Source organism: Cnephaeus nilssonii (genome assembly GCF_951640355.1).
Source record: "Cnephaeus nilssonii genome assembly, chromosome: 7".
Classification (NCBI taxonomy): Eukaryota; Metazoa; Chordata; class Mammalia; order Chiroptera; family Vespertilionidae; genus Cnephaeus; species Cnephaeus nilssonii.
In genome coordinates, this window is record NC_137078.1 from 79,111,199 (window position 1) to 79,137,547 (window position 26,349).

General features: G+C 43.4%; 2 protein-coding genes across 2 annotated transcripts in view; both read left to right on the top strand.

Annotated features, from left to right (window-relative positions):
• Positions 1-20,665, top strand: part of INPP5B (inositol polyphosphate-5-phosphatase B) — a 50,440-nt gene extending 29,775 nt beyond the window's left edge. Inside the window, 17 exon segments of the mRNA XM_079778335.1 lie at positions 70-166; positions 1,933-2,100; positions 2,913-3,014; positions 3,948-4,062; positions 4,416-4,532; positions 5,167-5,354; positions 6,795-6,906; positions 9,040-9,149; positions 9,969-10,104; positions 11,538-11,648; positions 13,473-13,635; positions 14,664-14,899; positions 15,975-16,088; positions 17,618-17,711; positions 18,035-18,162; positions 19,269-19,380; positions 19,623-20,665. Of these exon segments, the coding sequence (XP_079634461.1) occupies positions 70-166; positions 1,933-2,100; positions 2,913-3,014; positions 3,948-4,062; positions 4,416-4,532; positions 5,167-5,354; positions 6,795-6,906; positions 9,040-9,149; positions 9,969-10,104; positions 11,538-11,648; positions 13,473-13,635; positions 14,664-14,899; positions 15,975-16,088; positions 17,618-17,711; positions 18,035-18,162; positions 19,269-19,380; positions 19,623-19,735 (2,216 nt within the window). The 3' untranslated portion in view covers positions 19,736-20,665.
• A 1,091-nt stretch (positions 20,666-21,756) lies between these two features.
• Positions 21,757-26,349, top strand: part of MTF1 (metal regulatory transcription factor 1) — a 41,971-nt gene continuing 37,378 nt past the window's right edge. Inside the window, exons 1-2 of the mRNA XM_079777179.1 lie at positions 21,757-21,840; positions 23,426-23,884. Coding sequence (XP_079633305.1) covers positions 23,477-23,884 — 408 coding nt within the window. The 5' untranslated portion in view covers positions 21,757-21,840; positions 23,426-23,476. The remainder of the gene's footprint in view (positions 21,841-23,425; positions 23,885-26,349) is intronic.

The window sequence follows — 26,349 nt, forward strand, 5'->3', positions numbered from 1 at the left end:
TGGTCTGTATGTTAAAGTATATGTGAGAGTATATGTAACTATGTTTTAATTCTTTCTCCCCCCACATAGGTGGTTCTAACTTGGACAATTTGAGGCCAAATGGGAAAGGCCTGTTTGTGGACCAAAGCTCCCGGGGTCAGGATAAACCAGAAAACTTGCTCACAAGGTAATCAGCTCTCCCTTCACTGCTACCTCTTAGGACTGAGGTTTTCTTCATTGTAGAACTGAAACCATGCCTGTGCATGAGGCAAGTTGGCCCAGGGTAGCTGGCCTAAGAAATGTTGGATAGTTATTGAGCACTTACTGTGTATGCCACATAGTTACACAAGTTATCTTATTTTAACCCGAGAAGTAGGTACTATTATTTTTCTGTCTTACAGCTAAGGAAACAGGTGAGAAGAGAGGTTATAAAACACACAAGATCTAGAAGTAGCGAGTAGCAGATCTAGGATTTGAAACTGGTGTCTAAATCTATCTTAGAAAAGCAGATTAGAAACATTTTGATTTCACCCTCCCATTCTTTCAGGAGTTTGCTGACTCTGAAGAGTCTTCTTTTTCCCATTTTTTATTTTCCCCTTTCTTTTTTTTCTGATGTGCTGTTATATTTAGTATGTACTCTAGCGCTCCCTACTGATCATAGCCGGAGTCTTCTGGTCAAGATACTAGTAAAACTACTTTATTGTGTCAGTATTTTAATTTTGCACTTAAGCTGCAATGAACAGACCCTGAACTTGAAGTGAAGCCAGGTCTGTCATTCTCCATTCACCTTTGAGCCTTCTTGGTGCACACAGATACATTTTTACATGGCCTTAGTTAATATAGGGTGGGGCAAAAGTAGGTTTACAGTTGTTCATATGGCAAATAATAGAATGATTAATAAATGACAATACAATGTGTACTCACAACTGTAAACCTACTTTTACCCCACCCTTTATGTACATGACAAGAGTAATATCAAATACTTAAGTGGCATTTATTTAGTGTCAGAAATTACTTCAAGTGCTTTATAGATTTTTTAAAAAAATATATTTTATTGATTTTGTACAGAGAGGAAGGGAGAGGGATAGAGAGTTAGAATCATTGATGAGAGAGAAACATCGATCAGCTGCCTCCTGCACACCCCCCACTGGGGATGTGCCCGCAACCCAGGTACATGCCCTTGACCGGAATCGAACCTGGGACCTTTCAGTCCGCAGGCCGATGCTCTATCCACTGAGCCAAACCGGTTTCGGCGCTTTATAGATCTTAATTCATTAAGTGATGTTCAGCAAAAGTTTCTGGAGCTATTATGATTCTGTCAGGTGAGTGTCAAATTTTGTTTAATTTTAAAGTTGGCATTTGAATAATTTTTAATATGACTAAAACTACACAAATCGAACCCGCAACCCAGGTATGTGCCCTGACCGGGAGTCGAACCCACAGCCTTTTGGTGCATGAGATGATGCTCCAACCAACTGAGCCACACTGGCCAAGGCTGGATTGTTTCACAGTCTTGTTATGTGAGGCACTCTGTCACCATCCAGCTGCGTGAATCATTAATGATGCTGGGTCTCATTTTTTCCCATTTGAAAAATGAAGGGATTATATTGCAATATCTTCTAGGTCCCCTTCTGGTCTGAGAGTCTATGAATGTATTTTCAGAAACCCTCTGGACCAATGTACTATATAATCCACAACATATACGTTTACTGGATGCTCAACCACTGAGTCAGGATATTGGTATATTCTTAATAAATTATAAAGAGGAAAAAAAAACATATACGTTTACTTAATTCCACATAGAAGTCGTGTTGTTTTAGCAAATAAGTTTTACTTTAGCCTCCTTTTGCCTTCTGTGACTCAGATGCTTGTGTGTGGAAACTTCTAGCTTTATATTTATGTCATGAAGGACTCATCAAAATATGATAACAAATTTTTTTTGTCTTTTTCTAGACAGACTAAATCCAAGTCGGAAATTACCGACATGGTTCGCTTGGCCACTATCACAGTCTCAGACAAGGCTCATATTTTGTCGATGCAGAAGTTTGGACTACGAGAAACACTGGTGAAATCACATCTGATGCAGAAAGAGGAGGATTATACCTACATCCAGAACTTCAGGTAGCTGACTGGCTCTTAGACTGTTCCCAAAGGAAAATGATCATTCAACTCACTGAAATTTAAGCACTTACCTCCACCCCCAATACCCTGGATTTGAAAGCAAATCCTACTACAGATCTCTTCCTTCATTTTCTAAGATGAGTGATTCCTTTCACTCTTCATTAGCAGGCGTTTATTCTGTGCCTTTTCGGGCCAGGCACTCTGGTGGGTGTAGAGCAGTGGGAGTGACATGGCTTGCAAATAGTTACAGAAATATTTGAAGAGCTATATGGATACAAAAAAAAAAAAAAAAAAAAAAAGGAACGTAGCCTACCCTTGGTCGTTCTGGGCCTTTGAAGAAAGTCATTTAAATTGAAGTTAGTAAATTGAAGTTAGTGTTTGGTAATCTTTTTAGACAGGATTACTGAAAGTTAAATGAATCAGGTTGCATGATTCTGCTAGATCTTTTTAAATGATTGCACTGTGACCATAAGACAAAGTAACATTGCTTCTAGGGATAGAAATAGTCGATTATGGTGAGTACTGCTGTAGCTTTCCTTCCGAAAGTAATTACTAAGGTACTTTTCATTTCCGAAGCATATGCAGGGTAAAGAATTACCTTGTGGATTATAGTTCTCTAAGGGCTGTTAGAGCTAACTAGGAATGTTTAGAGTAGGCCTGTGCTGTTTGAAGTTATCACACAAGCAACAGATATCACAGCAGACTGCAGTCATTGGTATAGGTTAGATGTGACCTTTCTTAGGTCTTAAAATGCTTTCCCTTGTTGTCTCCATAGTCCTCCTAAGTGACCGATGGATTTTCTTTGGTGACAGGTTTTTTGTGGGAACATACAATGTGAATGGACAGTCCCCCAAAGAATGCCTCCAGCCTTGGCTAAGTCATGGTATCCAGGCCCCAGATGTATACTGTGTAGGGTGAGTGTTTCTCTTCCAGTCGCCTCTACATTGTCAAACGTATAGCTGTAGCTGAAGGGATGGGGACATGAAGATGGGGTGGGCAAAAGTAGGTTTACAGTTGTTTCTATGGGAAATAATACAATTAATAAATAATAATACAAGAATAAACTGTTTTATGTACTCACAACTGTAAACCTACTTTTACCCATCCCTTATGTACCTGACTCTTCACAGCAGGTGAAGGAATTGAAGAATAAGTATGTGCTTAGTAACAGCTGCTTCTCTGACGCTCTTCCTCATAGTTTAAACACATTTCTGGCACGCTTACAGTGATGTGCTTGGCATTTAAATGCTAGTATTGAATTTTTGGTATAATCCTCTGTTAAAATCACTGCACCTTAAACCGATTTTCATTACTTAGACATTCAACACCTTTGGTCATGAAGCAAAGAATATCTTTTGCCAGGGAGGGAAGGTTAGCTTAAAAAAAGAAGAAGAAGAAGTAGAAAAAGAAAGGCCCCATCAGTCAGTCCTTTTTGTTTCACACTTACCATCCTCCTACCACTATTCTGGGCACTGCTGATGGACGGGGCAGCAAAGAAGCCTGTATGGTAAAGTGGAAAGGGCCTAGAATTTGGAATGTATGTAGACCTAGGTTTGGACCCATTTGCCGCTTGGTGCTTGTGTGAACTCGTGATCTCAGATGTAAAATGCGGATGCTTCCAACTACTTCACAGGCTGGTTATGAAGAAGAAATGGCCTGCGGCTGTGAAAGCACTGGTAAGTGCCTTAGCATTTTGACCCACGGCTCTGAGTGTTTGTTTTTCTTTTCTCTTGAGGGTCCTGCAGTGTAGCCAGAAAGCTAGGATTTATGTACCCAAACAGATCTTAGGATGTGTCATCTTGTACATTACCTTTCTCTACTTTCTTACTTCTTGCTTCTCCTTCTAGGTTCCAGGAGCTTGATCTGAGTAAGGAGGCCTTTTTCTTCCATGACACCCCGAAGGAGGAAGAGTGGTTTAAAGCTGTATCAGAGAGTCTTCATCCAGATGCCAAGTATGCAAAGGTAAGAGAGGATTCAGAGACCTTCAAATGTTAGGTTGCCACGCAGGGAAATTCTAAGACAGTATCTCACATTCTCCCCAAGCCAGTCCTAATGATCCTGCTATTTTCAGTTCCAGGTCCTCCATCAGAGGCACCTGTGGGTGGGCAAGATGCAGGTCTTGGCACTTGTAGGCTAAGTTGTCACGTAGCACGCTAAGTGAGTCGAACAGGTGATTGATTACCCTGGGTCCTCGTGTGGAGGAGATACATGAATACTCTCAGCCAGCTTTGAGACCGCTTCTCCTCTGGGATCTTTATTCCTGTTTCCGACTTCTGTTTAATGCTGTGACTTGAATGTTGGGCTCTGTTTTCCAGGTGAAGTTCATCCGACTGGTTGGGATTATGCTGCTGTTATATGTCAAACAGGAGCATGCAGCACACATCTCAGAAGTGGAAGCTGAGACCGTGGGGACAGGAATCATGGGGAGGATGGTGAGTTCTTGGTGGTATGTTTGGCACACGGAGGGCCTTGACCCCACTTCTCATGATACCTTGATGCATGTGTCCCAGGGAGGATGCTGCTATTAGACGATGAATTGTACCCTCAGCAGGACTGGACTGAGCAGACCGCTTTACAAATGGTATTTTAGGGAATTGCTGGCTAATTTGCCCAACTAGCACGGATCCTCATGTTTACTGCACACTAGAGTCTCTAGTTTATCCTCCCATTTAATCCATGAAATAGGTTGCAGAAACTATATTGGGTCACAGAGGAAAAGAAAGAATGCTGATGCAGATTTGCCATTTCCTCTTCTTCCTGAGGCCATTAAAGTCCTGCTTTTAGATTCTGCTGCTAGAGCTCAGCCTCCCGTGGAGAAGGGAGAGCATGTGGCTTTCCTGGGATTTCATGGAACGTGGATTCAGCTTGCCGCGGACTGGCTAGTCATTCTTCCTCCTTGGATTTGTTGTCTTACTTGAAAGATGCAGACAATAATACTGCTTTACTACCTCACAGGGTTATTATGAAGACTAGTTAAGAGAAAACATCTTGAAAGTTTGTGGGTTTAAACAACTGACATAATTAAACAACCGGCAAAACTGGATTTCTCTGGGCTCCTCTTCATAGGGTAACAAAGGAGGAGTGGCCATCAGGTTCCAGTTCCACAATACCAGCATCTGTGTCGTGAATTCGCACCTGGCAGCCCACACAGAAGAGTATGAGAGGAGGAACCAGGACTATAAAGACATTTGCTCTCGGATGCAGTTTTGTCAGGTTGACCCGAGCCTTCCCCCTCTCACCATCAGCAAGCACGAGTGAGTCTGGACTTCTGCCCCCACAGGTCATGACGCCCCGTGTTTTGTTAGGGAGGTGGCAAGGGGAGGCTTCCCACTGCTGGAGTGGGGGCTCTAGCCAACTCTCGGTTACACACGGATCATGTCCCTTGGAAAGGTTTAGTTTCCTGATTTACCACCTGGCAGACCTCTAGAATTCTTCTCAAATCATGTGTCCCTGGAAAATGTGTAAGACTTATTTTAATGCGGGTCTGCTTTGACACAACACCACCATGAAAGCAACCAAAGAGTGAGCATCTCAACTCCAGGCTTTCGAAGTATGTTTCAGGATTTTATGCGTCTGTTCTTCCCAGGAGCATATGTAATTGAGAAGGACTGCATTTGTCTGCCTTCACTTAGTCTTTTATACCTCAGCTTTATAAAGCTGTAGTTGCAGCTGCTTGGAGCATCTTGTGCTAATTTTTGTCTATCTTTTTATTTCGTTTATCTCTAAAACTTCCTGTATGCCTAAATTCAAGGCATATTTGAATTTCTGACTTGAAAGTAACACTTGAAGCTTGTGCCACTTTTTTCATAAAGAGGAAGAGCCGCGGGGGCCATGGTGTCTGCAGGGAGTGTACAGAGTCCAGCCTCTCATCCTGCCTGCTGCCATGGTGGAACTGCCTTGAGCTCACTGGTGTCCTAGAAGCTGACAGGATGGCTTTCCTTCTCCAGGGAACCTAGTAGGGAGTGTGTCCTCCGTTCTGCTAAGCCTGCAGCATCCTAGTTTGTGAGGTTGCAACTTGCATGTCAGTTTGTCTGCTTTTATTTGGGGGTGTGTGTACTGCTGTGCAGATTCTCTCGTGACTTGGTGTTGCTTCTCGGACTTTATGGGATGTGCAGTGTCAATGAGGAACATTCCCTTATCTTTTTCCCCAGTGTCATAAAACATGTGTCACACTGTGCCAAAAGAGCCAACCGATGCTATGGTGGTGGCTAAACCCAGATTCTACTGTAGAGGTTGAGCTTTGTTTCAGAGTAACTCAGCTCTAGAAACAAAGGCTGAGGGTGTGTTTTGTGGACTGGAGTGTGCGTGGAGGCAGAGGCAACATCATGGCATCATCTAGTTTGGGGTCCCTGGATGATTGGCATGACTCCCCAAACTTGATCTTTTTGCCTCTTCCCACGAATGAAGTGAATTATTGTCTTGCTTTTAGATCCTATTAGACTATCTTTGCAACCATACAAGAATATAAAGGAGTTAAGGAGAACTCGAGGCAGTTTATAATGAACGTGGACCAAGATAATTGTGTAAGCAGTATGGTAGACGTGGTATTAAATGAGAGGACAAGAGAAAGATTTCCTGAGCAGCTGAATCATTTCCCCACCCAGCTCCCAACAGGCAGAGCCTCAGGGGCCTTCTGTGATGAGACGGGTAAAGTCCCTACTAACGCCTGCGACCTTTGTGCTCTGTCCTTGCAGTGTGATCTTGTGGCTGGGGGACCTCAACTACAGGATAGAAGAGTTGGATATGGAGAAAGTGAAAAAGCTCATCGAAGAGAAGGACTTTCAAACCCTGTATGCTTATGACCAGGTACAGATGGCCACCTGTGCCCTCTCAGGCAGCTGTCCCCACACTGTGAGGGCACAGAAAAGCCTGGCTTCTCAACTCTCAGCCTCTTCTTCCTCAGCGTGGAGGTTTCCCTGAGTCATGTCTTTCATCTGCATTTCCATCGTCCATAGTTGTCTCCCCATTGGCTTGTCCCTTGAGGTGCCTGGTCTCTCTTTTCTTGGGAGCAGGAGTGTTCTCTTTCTCTGTCTCTCTGCCTTGTATGTGCTCATTCATTCATTCATTCATTCATGTTGGGACTAGGGGTACCAAACTTCTCATAAATAAGATACGTGGCTATTTAAAATTATTTTCTAATTCTTTTGAATTTGTCTCCTGTTCCCCTATCCTTCTCCTCCCCAGACTTGTTCAATGTGAATGGCAACTCTTTTTCCTAATGGCTTTCTTCACTTCCGGTGGGAATCAGTTCTGTAACCTGCTTTTCTCCTGCCATTGTTTGGGTTAGCATTTCTGTCTCAAAGCATTAGCCATTTCACAGGACAAGAGCAGTCAGTTTCTCTCTTTCTTTAGGCTACTCCTCAATAGACTGAAAAAACGGTTCCAGTGGTCAGAATTGTTCAGATGTTAAAGTTCTTTTTCTTTTTAGTCTATGTCCCCTTTTAAATAATCTTGGTATTCATTAGTCTAAATTTTTCAGTTATCTTTTTCTCCCCAGTGCAGATCAATTGCAGGGAAAAAAACCGTCAACTTTATATCTTTTAAAAAATACCTTTCTTTATGGAATAATCTCTTTATTAATCCATCTTTTTCTCTGTATCTGTTTTCCTTGGTAAATTACTTTTATTCTCTTTAATACCCATTTCAGCATTAATACAGTCTATTCTATTGTATTCTATTCTAAACTGTTTCTTGCCTTTGTATTCTGGACTGAGGCATTCTAATTTCCCCGGGAGTTTAATACTTATCTCCTCTTGCCTTCTTTTCTGGTCTTTCCTCAAGTAATAGTAGCTGTTTTGTGTGTTCTCTGCTTTCCAGATGGTTTTAAGGTCAATATATGCTCATTCAAGAAGCATCAGCTTACCTTAATACCTAAATGTTTTATTTCCTGTTGCTTTTTCTTTATTAGTTTATATTAGGAATTCGCTTTTGGGGGAATTTGGCAACTGTTGTCTCCTGCATTGGAGCTGACAGTTCTTCCCCAGTTTACTTAGCACCCCGCTGGGGGCAGGGGGCAGGGGGCAGGGGGCGGGGGGCGGGGGGCAGGGGGCAGGGGGCGGGGAGGCAGGAGCACCTGTGTTTTTATCTCTTGCCGAGAGTGTGACCTGGAAGGAGCTCCTAGAATCAGTGCACTAAGAAGGATGCTAGCTATTATAATGTGTCAGGCACTGTTCTAAGTTGACAGTTATTTTTCCAACAATCCTGTGGAGCAGATTCTAAGTCCAGAATTTACAGTTGGAGAAATCAAGGCACACAGCTTCCTTCAGTTCCTATAACTAACTGGACAAGCTTCTTTTGAAAGTGTTTGTTTTGTTTTAAGTGATTTTTAAATTTAAACCATAATTGGCTTGGTATATTTCTACTATATGTTTCTACATACATGGAAGTTTCCCTTTGCTTTTTGGACTGTATCTTTCCAGACTCTCTTATAGGCAGTTTTGTCTCTCAGTGTAATTAAAACAACTGTGCTACACAGACGAAGCGTTTGATACCTAAAAAGGAAAAGCTCTGTCTGTTGGTACCTAATCCTCCTAGGGACGTGTCAGTAAGATGGTACTCAGGCTCCCTGGATGCAGTAACTCTTATAAAAGCACCTTAAAAACTGTGTAACAGCCAAAGGAAACGTTAGCTTGCTTGCTCCTCTTCCTAGAAGTTAGTTAATTCAAGATCTTACATACAGTGTACAGCTCATGTGTGTGGAATTGTGCACCTGAAACCTGTGTGATTTTGTTAACTAGTGTCACCCCAATAAAGTCAATAAAAAGGGCCCGGCAGGGGGGGGGGCGACTAAAACAAACAAACAAAAATAACCTTCCAGAATAGCTTTTTCATGGGCCTTGCCCTTTGAATTAGGGTTCAGATTTCAAATTGCTATCTGCTAATTCAAGGCTTGACCTTTTTATTCTGAGGTTGTTTTTTTTCTTCCATCCTTTTGTATAGCTGAAAGCTCAGGTGGCTGCAAAGGCCGTCTTTGAAGGCTTCACAGAAGGCGAACTCACGTTCCAGCCTACCTATAAATATGATACTGGCTCCGACGAGTGGGATACCAGGTAGGTCAGAGGTTGCTTCAGGAGGTCAAGCAAACGGAAACCCAGAAATTTAGGGAAGCACTTGCCCTCGTGGGCCTAAAGGAGAAGATAGGTTTACTGTGACTTTTCTCCATGTTTTGTACTCTGGTTAAACATTTTCTCTCAGTATCTGCTCATGAAGCAGCCTGCCTTCCTCCTTGTTTTCTATTTGACTGCTTTAGCCTTTGTTCCTTAATAATTCTTGTGACTGATTTACTTTTAAGTTATTCTTAGGGGGATAAGATGATTCCAACTAACTTAGGTTGTACTTGGTCATTGCATAGTAGTTCATATATTTTATTAGTGCCTACGGTATGCCATGCCCTATTCAATGCATTTCACTTGTATTATCTCATTTAATCTTCTCAACAACCTGTCGAAATAGGTATGATTTTGTTATTCTCATTTTATGGATCAGGGAACTGAGGCATTAAAAAAATTAAAGAGCCTCCCAAGCAGGCAAGCGTAGAGCCAGGATTTGAACCCAGGCAGTAGGAATTCAAAGCCTGTTTTAACTACCATCTTTTAAGAATCAGAGTACTTACTGTCAGATTGCCTTTTGAGTCTCATCTCATCCCCATAGGAGGCCAGAGAGCAGGGAATCGTTCTGAACGGTGTTTTGGATGATACACAGGATACATGTTATATCTTCGTGAGCCCAAATCGCTCCTGACCTCTCAGATCACTGGGCCTCGAGGACTGGACGGCTCTGCCCAGTCATCCCCCAGCTGAGCCAGGGGCTAGCCAGGCAGTGGGTACTGCTGTGCCTGTGGGGGCCCCAGTGTGGACTTTGCATTTCAGTGAGAAGTGTCGTGCTCCTGCCTGGTGTGACCGGATCCTCTGGAAAGGGAAGAACATTACTCAGCTGAGTTACCAGAGCCACATGGCCCTGAAGACCAGTGACCACAAGCCTGTCAGCTCGGAGTTTGACATTGGGGTAGGTGGGCAGCTGCGCCCGTTGTCATCATTCCGTGGGGGATAACAGGCTCTCACAACCAAGACTCCTTTTTTCGTTCTGGTGTCCTCCTCTTCCCTTGAGTATGATGAAGCTCCTTTAAAAATTGTTTTAATTTCAATTTAATTCGTAATTGCTTTGACATACTACCACTGTATGTTTCCACATTCATGGAAGTTCCTCTTTACTTTTTGGACTGAATCTCTCCAGATCTTTCTCCATGCATTTACAAATGTGTGTCAGCATTCTCTATGTGACACAGGGAATGTTTCCAGAGGAAGGTTTTCCTTTTCGTAAAAGAGATCATATTATGCATATTGTCCTGAGAACATATATTTTTTCCCACTGACTGTGTCTCAGGAGACCTTTACATGAGACTAAAGGCAGAGCTCCCTCATTATTTTTAAAGGTTTCAAAATACGTCAGAGTGTATATGTTGATGATCATTTGTAAACGTGTATATGTTGATGATCATTTGTTTCCAAAGTTTTGCTATTGTATACAGTGCTATGGTAACCACCCTTCATATATCTTTGTGTACCAGTATATTTCTATAGAATGAAATTCCTAGGGGTTAAATTAGTGGTTCAATGAAAAATGTATTTTAAATTTATTAAATTTTGCTAAATGATCCTCCCAGCAGTTTTTACCATTTTACACTTCTGCCAACCATGTATGAGCTTATTTTCTCACACCCTGGCTAATATTGGGTTTTAGCAATCTTTTAAATTTCTACCAACACAGTGAGCCAAAAGAAAAAGATATCTCATTATTTTAGATTACATTTCCCTGATTACTAGTGAAGTTGAACATCTTTTCATTTATTCCCTATTTGTATCTCTTCTTCAGTGACTTTAGTGTTTATTTTATCAGCTCTCAAGGGTCCAGGTAGAAGCATATCGGAATCCAGGAGGGTGTGGTGGTTTGAAAAAAAGCCTAATGAATATTATAATTAAAGTTTTATTATTGGAAAGTGACAAAATTGTGTTTATAATTCAAAATACAGAAGGGGAAACCTGACAAAATCTTGTCTGATGGAGCAGTTAGTTAAAAAAGCTTGAGAAATGCTTTTTAAAGAAATGCTGCTTTAAATCAAAGCTCTAGAGAGGCTTCTTACTGCAGGCCTTTTGGCAGCAGCAAGCCAAGTAGAGCTAAGCACTGAGCATCCCTCTGCCCTGGTCCTGAGACCTGGTAGCACTGCCGACCAGGCTTCCACTCCGCATCCTCTTTCTGCTAACCAGGAAGCAGTTGACTTTACCACGGGCTTTGCCTCTGGGCGACCCTTCTATGTCTGTTGTTGATTGGGATCTTTGTTAATTAATTAACTCTATTTAGTCTCCACTTTCTGTATTGTAAACTGAAAAAGAGGAAATGGGCAGAAGCCTTGGCACTGAGCCTCTGATGTTTCCTTCCAGGTGAGGGTTAAAAATGAAGAGCTTTACCGGAAGGCTCTGGAGGAGATTGTTCGATCCCTGGACAAGATGGAAAATGCCAACATTCCTTCTGTGTCCCTCTCCAGGCTGGAGGTAGGAAGGACTGTTAAGAATATCAGCATTGCCCCAGCTGGTTTGGCTTAGTGGATAGAGCATAGGCTTGCGGACTGAAGGGTCCCGGGTTCAATTCTGGCCAGGGGCGTATGCCTGGGTTGCGGGCTCGATCCCCAGTAGGGGGTGTGCAGGAGGCAGACGATCAATGATTCTCTCTCATCATTGATATTTCTATCTCTCTCTCCCTCTCCCTTCCTCTCTGAAATCAATGAAAAAATATATATTATTAAAAAAAAAAAAAAGAATATCAGCATCAGCCCTGGCTGGTTTGGCTCCGTGGATAGAGTGTTGGCCTATAAACTGAAGGGTGGGCCCAGGTTGAAGGGTCCCAAATTCGATTCTGGTCAAGGGTATGTGCCTCAGACCTTGAAACCAATCAATGTGTCTCTTTCTTTCTTTTTAAAATATATTTTATTGATTTTTTTTTTTTTACAGAGAGGAAGGGAGAGGGATAGAGAGTTAGAAACATCGATCAGCTGCCTCCTGCACACCTACTGGGGATGTGCCCGCAACCAAGGTACATGCCCTTGACTGGAATTGAACCTGGGACCCTTCAGTCTGCAGGCTGATGCTCTATCCACTGAGCCAAATCGGTTAGGGCTCCATATGTCTCTTTCACAGAGATGCTTCTCTCTCTCTGTCTCTCCCCCTCCTTTCCACTCTTTAAAAATCAGTGGGAAAATATCCTTGGGTGAGGATTAACAAAATAAAACAAGAAAGAATATCAGCATCTTCTATTCATAGAGCTTAAATTTCATCTAAGAGGGCTCAGAATCTCAGGAGGTACCCGTCAGACTACTGAACTCTAGTCTTTCTTGATAGGCTGCTTCTAGATAAAGTGAGGCTGCTGATGCTAGCTGAGAAGAAAGGGATTGTTGGTTTATATCATGTTCATCTCTTGATCTTCTAAACCAGAAACCTTTAACCATTTGTGGCTCATAGATTTCACCTACACATGAGCCATCTGTGAGTTAAATAATGGCAAAGGTGATCCAAAATGTGTTTTGTTTTTGTAAATTTTAATATAACTGGTGTGTATTCTTGCATTGGGTTTGTCTTCCTACTGATGCATTGCTTTGAGATCAAATTGAGTCCGAATTTCTTGGTTATGCTTGAGTTAATGGTAGGAAAGGCAGTATAGAAAAGCAGTCGTCAGTGGGAGAAGTCAAGTTAAGGTTAAAGATTTTTCATGAAAAGAGCCACAGCATAGATCATTCAGAATTGACAATACCAAGAAGTCAGTCAAATGGGTATTTATGGTGAGAGTATTTTTAATACCTTAGATGTCCAGCCACTTGGAAAGGTAAGTTTGGTCTTGAGTTTGTTTGGGTATAGAAGATATAAATGTTGATTCCTTCAGGAAATTTATTTATAAAACAATATGCTTTCTTTGATTTTGGGGGTTTCTGGGTTAAACACAGACAATTGGTCTTTAGCGGTAGCTGTGGCCTCCCAGGTAAATACGTAGAGAAGAAACATGATTTGAAAGAGGTGGTCCTTTTTTTCTTCTTTTTTTTTAGAGGAAGGGAGAGGGAGAGAGAGAAACACCAATGATGAGAGAGACTTATTGTTTGGCTGCCTCCTGCACCCTCTATACTGGGAATCGAGCCCACAACCCCGGCATGTGTTCTTGACTGGAATTGATCCGGGACCCTTCAGTCCGACTCTCTCTCCACTGAGTCAAACCAGCGAGGGCTGGTCCTTCATTTTCTTTCCAGAAAGGGCAAGGAGTGCCCAGTTGGGTGTCTGGACAGGTTGCCGAGAAGAGGACATTGGTCTGATGGGTTCCGGGCTTGTTCCCAGTTCTGTTTTCAGAATGTGAAGTACATGCAATTGCAAGTGGAATCCTTTACAATTCATAATGGACAAGTACCCTGTCAGTTTGAATTCATCAACAAGCCTGATGAAGAATCTTATTGTAAGCCGTGGCTGAATGCCAACCCCAGCAAAGGGTTCCTCCTGCCAGGTAAGACCTCTGTTCCAGGTCCCTGGTTACTGATTTGGGGTACACTCTCCCCTATCTTTGCTCATTTTCCTGTAAAAAGCTTTTTGTTTCTGAGTGTTTTGTTGTCTGTTTGAAACTTTTAAAAAGTTCTATGGATGAATCATCTACAAATAAAATATAAAATAGTGAGGAGCGTGAGTTCAGCTTCAGAAGCATTCTCAATCATGTATTTATTCCATAATTTCACGGAAAGAGAAAACCTAAGATTGCTGTGAAGCAGCTGCTGCTGTTAACCACTTTTAACCTTTGCCAGTGGCTCAGTTGGTTGAAGCGTTCTCCTGTACACCAAAAGGTTGTGGGTTTGTTTCCTGGTCTGAGCACATACCTAGGTTGCGGGTTTGATTCCCGGATGGAGTGGTATCGGGGGCAACCAATGGATGTTTCTCTTTCTCTCGTCAATAAAAATATATCCTTGGGTAAGGACTACAACAAACAAACAAAAAGAATCACTTTTACTGTCTGCCTCACCATAATCAACTCCCAGTTGCTCTTGTAGGGAAAGATAATGGGGGTGATAACCCAAAAATTATATCTGGCTCTCCCCTAACTTCTCCTTTGCACTCTATGTTGTGCTATGTGGCAGAGGGATTAAGCCGGTTTTGTGGACAATTCACAGGGTGATAGTTTCATTATATTTTCTACTGGATCAGGTGTCTTTATCTGACCTTGCTCAGGGTAAGCTCTTTGATCCATGCCTTCTTAGTGATTAGTAATTACTAGCTTAAGCTTTGCTACTTAGAACTTGAATTTCACAGTAGTTGCCTATTCACGTTTTTATTTGTTGTTTTCATATTCCCACTTGGACTATCAACTCTGTTCGTGTGTCTCCTGAGTGCTGAGCACATAAATACTTGGTTGGCTCTTATTTCCTCTTATTTTCCTTCCTTAACCCTTTAGGCCTGCTTGACTCTCTTCCTTTTCTATCTTTTTTTCCGCCATTTCTCTTGACCTTCCACCAGCCAACATTACTTTTTAAATTTTTTCTTCAGATTCGGCCATTGAGATTGACTTGGAGGTATTTGTAAGTAAGACCATGGCTACAAAGCTCAACTCTGGTGAAGACAAAATTGAGGACATTCTTGTTTTGCACTTGGACAGAGGAAAGGATTACTTTTTGTCTGTGTCTGGGAACTACGTGCCCAGCTGTTTCGGATCTCCCATTCATACACTGTGCTACATGAGAGAGCCGATCTCTGACCTGCCGCTTGAAACTGTTAGAGAGCTGGTGAGTTATGTGCCACAAGGAAACGTCTAGTACTGTGTAGCAGCCACGTCAGTCAAACGGTATTCCCAGGGATCTGAGAATTCTTCAGCCTCCCGAGATCTGACTTATTGTATCAGTTATGCACAGTATTGCTGTGTAACAAACCACCCTGAACTTTTAATGGTTGAAAACAACCAATTATTGCTCCTCCTGCTTCTGTGAGTTTCCTGTTTACCTCTTCTGCTGATCTTGCCTAGGCTCATCTGTGCAGTTGCAATCAGATGGTGGCAAATTGTGAAGCCAGCCCAGATTCCAAGGGCGGGAAGAGACTCTACCACTTGATAGAAAAAGCTACAAAATGTTGTGGCCGTGTTTTTCAGTCTTTCATACACAGTGCATTAGAGAAACTCAGCCATGGATATGATGATAATGAAGGTTCCCTGGCCCATGTTCATCTTCTTATTTTCTATTTACTTTTTTTTCTCTTGTTTTTTAATCATCGTTTGGTAATGTATCATCCCAAACTAAATTTTCTGAGACCTCAGAGGTTCTTATGGAGACAATTCTTATACAAGGCAACTAGTTTGGAGCAGATTTATAGTAATACATACGCTCCTCCAACCCATGCATTTTTAAATCTAGGTACTCTTGAACACCGTCCTCTCCATTATACAGATGAAAACTGAGGCTTCATAAGGAGATTGATTTGTCACAGGTCACATGGCAAGTTAGCAATGGACCTGGACCTTGCATTCGGGTTTTTGGACTCTCAAGTCTGTGTCCCGTTTCCCTGGACCACAGTGTCTTTCTAGCTCTGACAGCGAAATGCTATAGGCAGGATTTTTTCCTAACACGTTGATGCATATTGTTATGCAATTCATGGACACTTCTTGCTATAATGCATTACCAATTCTAAAAAATCACCTTTGTACTTTGTGCCACCTGATTGCATTTCCGACTGTGGAATGCTTGCTTAAGGGCATTGAAATGTCCCCCTTCTCCCATGGGTTTGCTGTCCCCACATCCTGCGTTCTCCTAAGCCAGCATAGCGTAAGTTCTCTTGGTGGGGCTTCTGAGGCTTTTTATTTCTTTTCAGACTCTGATGCCACTCTGGACTGAAGATGATGGCAGCCAGCTGGAGAACCCCATGGAAATCCCCAAAGAGCTCTGGATGATGGTTGACTTCCTGTACCGAAATGCTGCCCAGGAGGTGGGTGGTGCTTCCACAGTCAGACCTGATGGAAGCCAGGCTGCCCTGAGAAAGCATCAACCCCAGTGTTTGGTGTAATCGGCATTTAATCCAGAGAACCTGTGGAAAGCTGTTTTTCCCTCGGGGAGTGAATGACGGATAAATACCTAGGTTCTTGTTTCACACCCTTGGGGGATCATGATATTACATGGAGCACTTGGTTACCCCCAAGGGAAGCAGCCTTGCACGGGATGGCCTTCCCAGCACTGCATGTTCCCTCCCCTGGCCTCGGGTCGCCCATGTAGAAAGCCATCTGGAGCTCTCTCAGGCTCTCAGCCAGGTATCCTTTGAGGAACTCTCCCCAGCTTCTGGGAATGGGATGTACTAACTTGTAGACAAGCCAGATAGAGGCAGGAGGAATTCCCAGGTTATGTGAGTCAGGAGGCCTGATTTCTAGAGTGACTTGGGCAACCTTCATTGAGATCAGATTAGCCAGTTTCACTGACTCATTTATATAGGTCGCAGGGAGACCGAGCAACATATATTCTTATGATATTCTCTTTTCACGTTTTTTCTTTCACATTGAGTGTTACAATGTACCAAATATTGTTCTAAGTGTTTTATAGTATTGCCTCATTTAGTTCTCAGAAAGGTAAATAACTTGGTGAAGGTCCCAAAGCTGATTAATGGGCAGGATTGGGATTTGAATCCAGGGAGTCTGGCTAGAGAAGTCACATTCTTTTTTTTTTCCTTTTTAAAACAATATATTATTGATTTCAGAGAGGAAGGGAGAGAGAAATAGAAACATCAATAATGAGAGAGAATCATTGATCAGCTCCCCCTTGCACACTCCCCACTGGGAATCAAGCCTGCAACCCTGGCATAAGCCCTGACTAGGAATCGAACCGTGACCTCGTTCATAGGTGGATGCACAATCACTGAGCCACGCCGGCTGGACAGAAGTCACTTTCTTACATACCCTGCTCTTCTACCTTCTCTGTAGAGCAGTGTAACTTTTGAGCAATACATGTAATATGGTTATTATCAACACAGTTACATGGCATTGTCATTTTATACAACAAAGGAATATAAAGTCCCCTGGGACTACTGGAAATACCTTTATTGCCATAATCTTGTTTTCATAAAGCACTGAACTACATTTTAGTTTTCTTCATCTTATAAATGATATAATTTCTTCATAATTTTCTTTTTCTGGTTAATCCCTCTATAACACTGCAGGAAACATAGCTGCTTTTAAGTTTCCCTTATGTTGGATCTTCCTGTTGTATAACATAGCCCTACCCATAGTTTTATAAAGATGTCTTAACACTCACTCTAAAGACCTGTTGTGGGAGCCTGCCTGGGAAAGCCTGCAAGGTGAATTAATTAGCCACACCAGCCTAAATCAGGTTGTCTATCAGGGTGACTCAGAGGCCTCACTACATGCTTCTTTTTGTTCTCTGCTAGAAATTATATATATTTCTAGGTCAGGAATTCATTGCTGATTTTCTGAGAATATAATTACTTTGTGACTTTCTTCCCTTTTGCAGGAAGATCTTTTTCAACAGCCAGGCCGAAGGTTGGAATTTGAGCAAATCAGGGACTGTTTGGATACTGGAATGATTGATAACCTTAATACCCTCTGTATCCTTTGTGTGTGTGTGTGTGTGTGTGTGTGTGTGTGTGTGTGTAAGAGAGGTGAGAAAAAGGAAATATATTTTAAGGCTCAAAATCAGATATTGTGTCCTCAGCGAACATGTTTTTCTTACTTAAAGTTTGCATAGAGAAGTCTTTACAACGTTTAAGCAACCAATATAGTAGGAACTAAGGAGAGCCCAACTAAGCTGACACACAGCTTGGCTCCTTCAAGCTAGCAGGCAGGTAGCACTTCTGGCATGTGCTCGGTCCTGGGCCTTTTCCTAACCATGGGCAGCAGCATCACCTGTTCCTTAACGATGGGCCAAAAGCCCTTAGCAATCATTCCGTAGCCGAAGCCTTGCTGCTTTTCCTGGAGAGCCTGCCAGAGCCCGTCATCTGCTACAGCGCCTACCATAACTGCTTGGAGTGTTCTGGCAACTACACAGCAAGTAAACAGGTGAGGGGAAGCACTGAGCATCAGCATACACATGCTGTAGCCCCAGGCCCCCTGGGGCCTGAGGGAATAGCTGTCACAGCCCCTCACATGCAATATCTTAGAAACTCACCTGTATCTTTCCTTCCCAAACCTGTTTTTCCTCTCCTCCCTTTTTTCTTTTAATGGCATCACACTTAATTGTAGTGACTCAACCCAGAAACCTGAGTCATTTCTGACTCCTCCACTTCTCACCTCCCACATGCCCAGTCCCCTTGATCTATCACCCATCTTTTTTCTTCCATCCTCCTTCCACTCTCCTTGGTGCAAGGCCCTGCATTCAGGCTCTCCCTCTGCTGATTTGTTTTGTATACTGCCATTAGGTTGTGTTCTAAAGCTCTCATCGTGTTACTGTTGGTCAAAGACCATACTTGGCTTTCTATTGCCAATGAATGATTTTCTTAAACATTCAAGACTTTCTATGATCTACTCTAGTTGCTCACATACATAACAGAATCATCTAGAAAACCTGCTAATAATACAGGTCCTAGAGCCTCATCCCACGTTCACTGAATCAAAATCTCCTTTGGAATCTACTTTGTACAAGCTTCCTAACTGATTCTCATGTGCAGATAGATGGAGTACTCACTGAATTCTAGCCTGATCCCTTCCAGCTTAGCGCCTGTTCAGTTATGCTCCTGCCAACAATGACTTCTCACAAAGTGCTCTCTCTCCTTATCTCACTGTTTTCCTTCTCTTGGCCTTTTTTATACTTTTGTCCTAAATACCCTAGTCCTTACCTTTGCAAGTCCAATCTTGTCTTATATTCAAGACCCATGTCTTCTATTTCCTTAAGTCTTTGGAGAGCACATAGTTAGAAGTTTGACCTCTAAATCCATGTAGTACTTGATTTGTGCTTCTCTCTCTCTCTCTCTCTCTCTCTCTCTCTCTCTCTCTCTCTCTTTTTAATCTATGCTTCTTTTGGCACTTGTGCCAAATGGTAAGTGGTCAAGGTTTTCTGTGCACAGTCTTATTCATGTACTTGGATCATGTACTCAATTCCCGAAATATAGCAGACACTTATTTAATTGAATTAATAAAAAGGCAAATCCCAATTCTGCCTCTTTCAGGTCATTTCTACTCTCCCCACATTCCACAAAAATGTCTTCCACTACTTGCTGGCGTTTTTGCGACAGCTGCTGAAAAATTCAGAAAAAAATCATTTGGATGAGAATATTCTAGGTAAGTAGCCAAGTGTCTGTGGAAAGCATCTCTGCAAACTGAGAGACTCGTTATAAGAAATGTGGTTGTGGAAGGTCCCAAGTCCACTAATCAAACTAAAATCTCAAGCTCTGGGCAAAGTTTACCCTCAAATAGGTCTTAAAGCAGAAAACTTGCTTTTGTGGACCCTTCCCCACTCATAATAACACAAAAAAATTAGTACCTTCTTTTGCTGAATCATTTGTTTTCTGTTTTTCATGCAGCTAGCATATTTGGCAGCTTACTGCTTCGAAACCCAGCTGGTCAACAGAAGCTTGAAATGGCAGAGAAGAAGGCTCAAGAATTTATTCACCAGTTCCTCTGCAACTCCCCCTGAGCCTCTCTGTCTCTTCTCCTGTTTTACCTGAAGCATCCAGTTACCAGTCTCACCTGTTTCCGTTCGAGAGTGGCCTTAGGAGGATGTGAGGCCACTTGGAAACTAGAGTGGCAACTGCCAGTTTCCTGAGCCCAGGCCATTTCCCCCACCATGGCTATCACACTTAGTGCTGCTGCGAGTTGTGAGGACATGAGAGAAATCCACAATAAAACTGACATTCAATGTTCAACTTTAGTTAATTTAACACATAGATTATTTTTTTAAAGATTTTTAAAAATTGATTTTTTAGAGAGACAGGAAGGGAGGAGGAGAGGGAGAGAAACATTGATAGGCTGCCTTCTGCCTGATTCCCCCCGCCCCCCCCCCCCCGCCCCTCACCCTCCAGGGATCGAGACCCCAACCCGGGCATTTGCCAGAGATGGAACCAGAAACCTTTTGGTGCACAGGACAACGCCCAACCAGTCAGGGCTCTATTTTTTTTTTTTTTTTTAATGTTGAAATAACTGTACTTGTGCTCACTCAGCCTGTCTCCAGGGCTTAGTCAGTGCTTTCCCTATCACCTGGGGTGAGCTCCCCATGATCAAATATTTGAACACACTTTGGAACTGAAAGGAGAATAAGTTGATTTGGACAAGAATGCAGGGTAGATAGGCTATAGCCACCCCAGATGCTTCTAGCACTGAGGACATGTGTATAAGCAGATGCAAAACCTATTCCTTTTCCTGCTCAGATGTGGTGCACCACCTCTGGGGCTGGCCACTCAGCCACTGAGGTCAATACAGTGGCTTGAAAATGAAAATACGGAAGAAATTGGTGTTCTGGTTAAACAAGTGGGACTTTCTGGGCCAGCAAATTCTCCAAACTGTATTCGATGCATCCCCTCTCTCATATGTGTAATATATTTTAATGATAAATGTATTTTTAACAGTGGTTGTTTGTGTTTTTATTTCTTAAGCGATGGCAGTTTTCTGCAGCTGGACTTTTGCAGCTTAAGCATTGGGCGGCTGGTCAGGGGCCAAAGAGATATTTGCCTGGCATCTGGTGGGTACAGTCACTATTCACATTTTTTCAAGCAAGAGATGGTACAGGCATGGCATGAACCCCCTGACTGCTGTTCTAGTCTCTGGGAGTTGTTGCATTTTGAATATTCCATACAAGTAGCTTAGGGGGAAAACAGGTGTTGGCTGCTGGGATGTTCTAACAGCTAGATCTTCCAGGGATTTAGAAAACACTACTAGAGCATAATGACGTCATAATCAAAATTGCTTCTTGGGCCCTGAAACACCACTACTTGGCAGTGTAAAATGTGCTTTACTAGTAGGTACCAGCCAGTAGCGTGACAATGTGAACCGTTAAAGGGAATGGCCAGTAGGTGGCGCTGACTGGCCCCGGCGCGAGTACAGTTGGGAGCCCACAATCCCCAGCCTGGGAAAAAGTTGGACAGACCGCTGGGCTGGAGTGAGCGACCTGCGCTTCCGTGAGGGCGTACGCGCGGGGGGAGGGGCGGCGGCGTGCCCTAGCTGGGCTTGGAATACTCCCTAGTCCCTTTAGGTTCACTCTTCCTTTCTCGGACCCTCCGGCTTATGTTCATTAACTTTGCTGGGCGATTAGGAGAAGCTGGGGCCACAGAGAGAAATGGCGGGAGTGCCACAGCCTTCCCTGCTCCCCCTGCGGGTCCCGGCCGGAATGCGGATACCTAACTGTGGTCCTTTCTGTGGCGGTGGTGGCTGCCACGGCGAAGACGGCAGCACAAGCTGGGCCGAAGCTGCTTTGGATTAAGTGTAGGGGCGCAATCCCCTTTCCCAGCGTCTGGTGCCGCGGGAGAGACGCCCCGGCGGCCACGGCGCGCACTTCCCCGCGCGGGACCCGCTCACCGTCCGGCTACGTCGCCAGGCGCCCCGCCCCTCCCGCTCGCCAATTGGAGGCTCGAGCTCAGCCCCCACACCCCCTACACCAACCAGCAGCGCCGGGGAGAGGCGAAACCCGGCTCTCCTCCTTCCTCCGGGAAGCGGAAGCGGAAGTGACGTTCGGGAAGGTGGGGGCAATCATGGTGCCGCTGGGGAGAGGAGAAGCTGTCGCTGCCGCCGTTGCCGGGAGCCGCGGAGGTAAAAGGCGGAACTAGACGCGGCCTGGGCTGGGGACTTCCCTGGGGGCGCGGGACTTAGGCTCCTTCCTGAAGCTTTTCCCAGTAGAGACCCCAGTCCGGTCACCATAGAGACCCCACCCCTCCTCTGTTTCCATGGGGATGGGTATCCAGCCCCCTCCCCTGTTTCCATGGAGACCGGACCCTGCCCCTCTTCGCCAGGATGGGAGCCCCCCAGCCTGTCTTCAGATTTTCCGTGTGGCCCGGGCTGGGAGCTCTCCCAGGCAGGTTTCTTTCCCAGCCTCCTCTCAGGGGTGCTGTTGGGACTCCTCGTTTGCCATCCTCCAACCTCCTGGTCTTGTTTGTTTCGGACAGTTGGTCTCTGTTTGCCGCCGACGGTGCCTGGGCAGCCCGGCGGGGCCCCCGTGCGCTTCTCTCTCCTCACAGATGCAGCGAAATGTGCATCTACCGGGTTGCGTAAGCCAGAGCAAGGGGTCGGGCGGGTTCTTCCCTCGGCCTGTCTCCGGTAACTGTCTCTGTCTAGCGGCCCCACTACGTAAAAGGTTCACTTTCTAATCCAGAGCAGAAGAGAAAGATACAGTGCAAGTCGAGACTGAAAACTAAAAGTGATGGGATTATTTTTTTTTCAATTCTCTGTTCTGCCTGCCAAACGCACCTTTGTAGAACCTCTGTGTTTGCAGGTAAATCACTATTCCAAAACAGGAAAGCTTCACATTTGGTATTTTTCCCCAAGAGAGCAAATCTTCCCAAGAGAAGGTATCTGCAGGTCTTCCATTCATTTACCTGACATCGGGACTCCTAGTGTCAGTGTACTGTGCTAGGGACGCTAGAAACAAAAATAACTCCTCATTCCCTCATTGCAGACAGCACACTATACAAGCGATGCTTCTGCTGGGTACCAGATTGTTTTAGGAGGTAAAATTGCTTTCATTAGGTATGCCTGATTAAGGATCAGCCCCTCTTCTCAGAAGCTGAACCATCTGTTCCAGGAAGGAAGGAAGGAATTCACACTTGTTTCCTTTTCTGTTGCTTTCATGTACATTATCTCTTTTACCTCACATAACTTTGAGAGGACAGAAATTACCAGTCTCACCTTACGCTTAAGAAAAATGAGGCACGGAAAAGTTCCCCATGTAGTAAGTGGCAAAGATGGAAATTGTAGGTACGTGACCCTGCCTCCAAAACTCTGCTCCTTCCACCATAGACTGCACTGCCTCCTGGTCTGATTTGGGGATATACTTGAGTGAGGTTTCCTTACTTTTAAGATTTATAGCAACTCAGACTTGAAGCAGTTTGCCCCTTCGTCCCCCTTAGGTATTTTGACCAAGCTTCAAATTGTTTGGCAGCAAAGCACATTTGGAAGGTCTTGTGAAATGCTACTTTTCACTTCAGTTTTAAAAAAAGGCATTGCTTTTAAAATGACTTGATGGTTTCAAAGTAAAACTTAAAAAAATTATCCCCAGGGAAGATGATTTTTTCATTGACTTCGACCTGGTCTTGAAATGAGAGGAAAACAGCCCTGTGGTTGCTGAGGAGGCCCCGAGGTGCTGTGGTGTGGCTCTAACTCTGGCTTTCTTCTATTGCAGACAAGTCATTACCTTTCCATTTCTCACAATTGGGCTGAGCACAATTGAACCATGGGGGAACACAGTCCAGATAACAACATCATCTACTTTGAGGCGGAGGAAGATGAGCTGACCCCTGATGACAGGATGCTCAGGTTTGTGGATAAAAACGGACTGGTGCCTTCCTCATCTGGAACTGTGTATGATAGGACAACTGTTCTGATTGAGCAGGACCCCGGCACTTTGGACGATGAAGATGATGATGGACAGTGTGGAGAACCCTTGCCTTTTCTAGTAGGAGGTGAAGAGGGCTTTCATCTAATAGATCATGAAGCAATGTCCCAGGGTTACGTGCAACACATTATCTCACCAGATCAGATTCATTTAACAATAAACCCTGGTTCCACGCCCATGCCAAGAAATATTGAAGGTGCAACCCTCACTCTGCAGTCGGAATGTCCAGAAACAAAACGTAAAGAAGTAAGTAAAGTGGTGGGTGAGGGCTCAGTTTGGCTTTGGGGAAAGTCCTTACACAGCTCTTGGTGGCAGTTTTAGCGGGAAGTAAAGGCGTCTGTGCTGTTAGGGCCTACAATGGCTTTCTTGTCAATAATTCATGTTTCACGTTTTGTTGTGACTGTGGAACTTTCGGTTTGTAAGGCTACATTGAAATTTGGGAAAACGAAATTACAATGTTTCTCATATTCCTCCCCAAATCATAAATAAAATAGAAATTTCACTGAAGTACGTTTATATTTCTGATGCTGGAATGACTAGATCTGGCTTACCTCTGGGTTATATATAAATGATTTTTGAGTATTTGCTGGAATATGCTTTTTTAGGGAATGTTTAATGAATAATAAAGGCTAGCTTTCTTTCATAAAAAATTTAGGCAAGAGACACTAAATGAGAGCAGGTTATCTAAAATAAGTTTTCATGCTTTTATTTAGCTAGTGTGAGTAAGGTAATGCATGTCACAATGTTTTGGAAACTGTAAAACATTGTACAGGTGATGATTATTAGCAGAATAAAAGATGTGGTTTAAAGGTAGTGATATACATTATGTAAGAACTAATTGAAGGTCAATTAGAAAAAGTAGATCGCTGGTAGTTGCAATGCAGGGACTAAATGTAAAATGTTACCAAATAGACATAGGGTAAGTTGTTTGGCAAAATAGTTTCTGTTTTCTTGTAATGAAGGTCTTGAAATGGGGCATTTTATTATTCCTGACATATGGCTTTTCCTTTGGTAGCCTTAGGATCTCAGAGCTGGAAGGAGCCCTAGAGAGACCATCTTGTCCTGCCTCCTTACCCCCCATGCAGTAATCTCTATAGCATCTCTGACATCAATTTATCTGGTCTCTGCTTGACCACTTCCAGAAAGATGAGAGCAGTGTTTCACGGCTCAGCCTAATAGATTTGTTGGCCAGCTCTGATTGTTAGAAAGCTTTTACTTGTATAGAGCCAAAATCGGCCTTCCTGCAGTTGCCCACTCTTTCTAGTTTTGCCTTCCTGAACAATAGCAAGTTAAACCTTCCTTTCGAAGGACAACCCATCAGATATTTAAAGATCATGGACTTCTTTTCATCTTCACCTGTACAGGCTCAACACCTCCATTTATTTAAAGATCCCTCTTACAACATTTTCCCCTTGCTTATCATCAGCTTGGTCACCTTTGATTGTATGAATTCCAGTTTCCAAATTCCTCTTAAAATTCATAATTGAGCATAATCTCACAAGTGTAAGTCAATTAGCACTGAATACTGTGTGACTCATCTCTTGATCTGGACACTGTACTATAATTACTATATAGTATGTATTTTATTAATAACGACATCATACTCTCAGCTTGTACTTGGAAACTTCCAGACTAGTGATTCTTATTTGGGATAATTCTGTTCCTAGGATACATCTGGCAATGTCTGGAGTATTGCCAGATGTATCCTAGGAACAGAATACATCTGGTAATGTCCTACTGGAATCTTGTAGGTAGAATCCAAAGACCCTGTTAAATATTTCACAATGCACAGGACAGCCCACCCACAAAGAATTATGTGGTCTGCCCGGCCAAGTGTGGCTCAGTGGTTGAACATTGGCCTATGAACCAGGAGGTCACTGTTCAATTCCAGGTCAAGGCACATCTGGGGGTTGCGGGCTTGATCCCCAGTAGGGGGCGTACAGAAGGCAGCCAATCAATGATTCTTATTATTGATGTTTCTAGCTCTATCTCTCCCTTCCTCTCTGAAATCAGTAAACATTTTTTTTTAATTTAAAAAAGAATTATGTGGCCCGAAATGTCAATTGTCTGTGTTCCAATAAAACTTTATTTACAAAATGGGCAGTGGGCTGAATTTGGCCCACTGGCTGTAGTGTGGACTAGAACATAGGAGCAGTAGTAGATAAAGATGGAAAGATAGTAGAGATCCAGACAGGGAAGGCAGTGACAGCATGCTGAGTGGTTTGGACTGTATTCTGGAACTAGAGGGAAACCATGAAGGTGTCTGAACCAAGGAGTGATATGGTTAGAGTAGCCTTTTTAAAAAGGTTGCTCTGGTAACTGGTTTCTTGATTGCCCAGACAGGAGATAGTTGTAGTTTAGGTTTGGGGTTTCATTTGAGTCTGATGAAGGATAGTGGCCTTTTATGTGGAAAAAATCGAGAGCTTTTCTTGCAGTATAAGAGAACTTGGTTATGTTATGAGAGTCTGAAGATTGAGTCATGAATTGGGTATGATTCAAAGGACTCATTCAATTTTCCAAGTGTGTTGAGTTTCTTCTGTGTCTTAGCATAGGGGCCACACAGATGATTGGCAGAACTTCAAGTCTAGGTAGCGAGCTAAGTGGTTAGAGTCCACTGTGATAGGCCCTTCAGCAGAGGCATATATTCATAGTGCTGTGTGCATGCTCAGGAAAAAGCTGTTGACTCTGCTGGCCCCTGTCCCCTCTGGGAA